The sequence below is a fragment of the Cherax quadricarinatus genome, chromosome 53, assembly GCF_038502225.1.
Source record: "Cherax quadricarinatus isolate ZL_2023a chromosome 53, ASM3850222v1, whole genome shotgun sequence".
Taxonomy (NCBI): domain Eukaryota; kingdom Metazoa; phylum Arthropoda; class Malacostraca; order Decapoda; family Parastacidae; genus Cherax; species Cherax quadricarinatus.
This window is the reverse complement of record NC_091344.1, coordinates 23,217,239-23,219,471: the sequence shown is the minus strand read 5'-3', so window position 1 is coordinate 23,219,471 and position 2,233 is coordinate 23,217,239. Positions and strand designations below refer to the sequence as shown.

At 38.0% G+C, this 2,233-nt stretch overlaps 1 protein-coding gene across 1 annotated transcript; it reads right to left on the bottom strand.

Moving 5' to 3' along the window:
• Positions 1 to 224: 224 nt before the first annotated feature.
• Positions 225 to 1,335, bottom strand: LOC138854238 (adhesive plaque matrix protein-like). The gene is made up of 2 exons (XM_070096254.1): positions 1,192 to 1,335; positions 225 to 934 (listed from the first exon to the last, which is right to left on the bottom strand). The coding sequence occupies exons 1-2, from the start codon at positions 1,333 to 1,335 to the stop codon at positions 497 to 499; spliced, it is 582 nt and encodes a 193-aa protein (XP_069952355.1). The 3' UTR covers positions 225 to 496.
• Positions 1,336 to 2,233: the final 898 nt, after the last annotated feature.

Here is a 2,233-nt window from a genome sequence, read left to right as displayed (position 1 = left end):
AATGTGTAGCATTTAAGACGTTTGAAGATGTTGCTCTTAATATGTAGGCCATTGAAGAATGATCTCACTGTAGGAGAAAGCCTTAGTGACTTGTTATTATGCTACATACGACAGAAGCCTAAAAACACTAAAAAAGTTTGAAGACATAATGTGACGAGTTGAAATTGAAAAGAAAAAAAACTGAATATTCATAATTCTGAATTTTATTTTGGTTTTCGGGTCAACTACATACATAGAAAAATATTGGGAAAAGATATTTTACCAGATGGAGGAAAGTCTGCTGTTGTTCTGCATATATAAGTTTTCTTTAAACAGAATGACAATTCCAAGTTTAGGCAACGCTGAATCGTTTGGGAGGAGAAACCTGGAGATCCGCTGGCTGCCCAGGTTTTCAGGAGCTGCAGAAGGCTTTGAGAAGATGGTCTTGTAGGTGTGCTGGGTCTTCAGCAACCGTAGGAAGGCTTGGGCCACACGGTCTTGTAGATGTGCTGGGTCTTCAGTAACCGTAGGAAGGCTTGGGACACTCGGTCTTGTACGTGTGCTGGGTCTTGGTGACCGTGTGGTACTCGGGGACCACTTGGGTTTGGTACTGGGTGTGGTATTCTACCTGAGTCTTTGTTACATACTGGGGTTTGTATTCAGTCTTGTACACAGTCTGGTAGTGAGTCTGGGTAACGTATTGAGTCTGGTATTGTGTCTGTGTTATGTACTGTGATACATATTGGGTCTTGGTCACATACTGAGTGTGGTACTGGGTCTTGTATACGGTCTGGTACTGAGTCACGTACTGAACTTGCGTCTTGTAGACTGTCTGGGTGACATACTGGGGAACGTATTGGGTTTGGTACTTCGTCTGGTACTGGGTTTGGTACTGGGTCTGATAGAAGGTGGTGGGGACGACTTGTGTTTTGTAGACTGTTTTATACACTGGCACCTGCAGAAGATGGAATAATATATTATATATTTACTTCTTCAGGAATTCTTAGGAAAACTTATATTAAACGTGTTATTAATAATCTTTTAACAAATATCTTCTTAAAAGCTTCATTTCACTACGTTCACTCTCATGTCTGCAGTGAATGATATTAATTAATTGGTTTTCCTGACGGAGGTTATCCAGTACTGTCTGCTGGATATTCTTAGTACTGACCTGCTGGAATTATTCATGTACTGACCTTCAAACATACTAACCTCCTGGACCTGTGTCTGGTACTGAGTGACATACTGGGTCTTTGGGTAGCAGGGAGCTGGTTGAGGGTAGCTTGGGTCAGCCACCACTGCCACCACCACAGCCAACACCACCACACACACTCCTGAAGCCTGCATCTGTAGCATAAAAATATCAGTATTTTTTATATTAAAATGTAAATACTCTAGATATTTCCATAATTTCTTGATTTAGAGCGTAGAATGATAATGAAGTAAATCCAGAACGAGAGCTCACTCTGTGAGTAGTTGATAGTACAACAAGAGGGAGAAGGCTGATGGTACGAACGAGAAGTGTTGCAGTATTTATAGTGTACCGCTGCTTCCATTGTTGCCAGAGGTCGCTGGGAAGAGATGGAAGATATAGTGGAGGATATTGTGGCTCACTTTTATTTAAAGATATATTTATTATTTGTTCATGAGAAAGGAAGAAAATTGCAAAAAAATATTCGTTTTCCGTCTACTTGCGTTCCTCTTTTCTACATTTACCATTTCTCTTCTACAATTTTTTTTTGTTTTTTTGAAATTTCAATTTTTTTTTTTTTTTTTGAAAAAAAAAAAAATCTGCATATATTTATTTCCTGTTACTAAATCTTTAATATGGTTTTCATAAAATAATAAAAGTTGCATCATTATATATATTTTACAAATGTGTATAATTTATGTATGTTTATTAATTTACTTTTTTTAAATGTTTGGTAAGAAGTAGCTGTCTGTGTATTTTTAATGGGAGACATCAATTAATATTTTGAACATTAAAATGGTATAAAATACCGACAGATTGTTAGGTAAGACACATATGCAACAGTTGGGTATCTTTATTTCGAAACGTTTCGCCTACACAGTAGGCTTCTTCAGTCAAGTACAGAAAAGTTGATAGAAGCAGAAGAGACTTGAAGACGATGTAATCAGTCCATCACCCTTAAAGTTTTGAGGTGGTCAGTCCCTCAGTCTGGAGAAGAGCATTGTTCCAAAGTCTGAAACAATATGTTTCAGACTTTGTGCGAGTCACTGGACGATGGTTCAG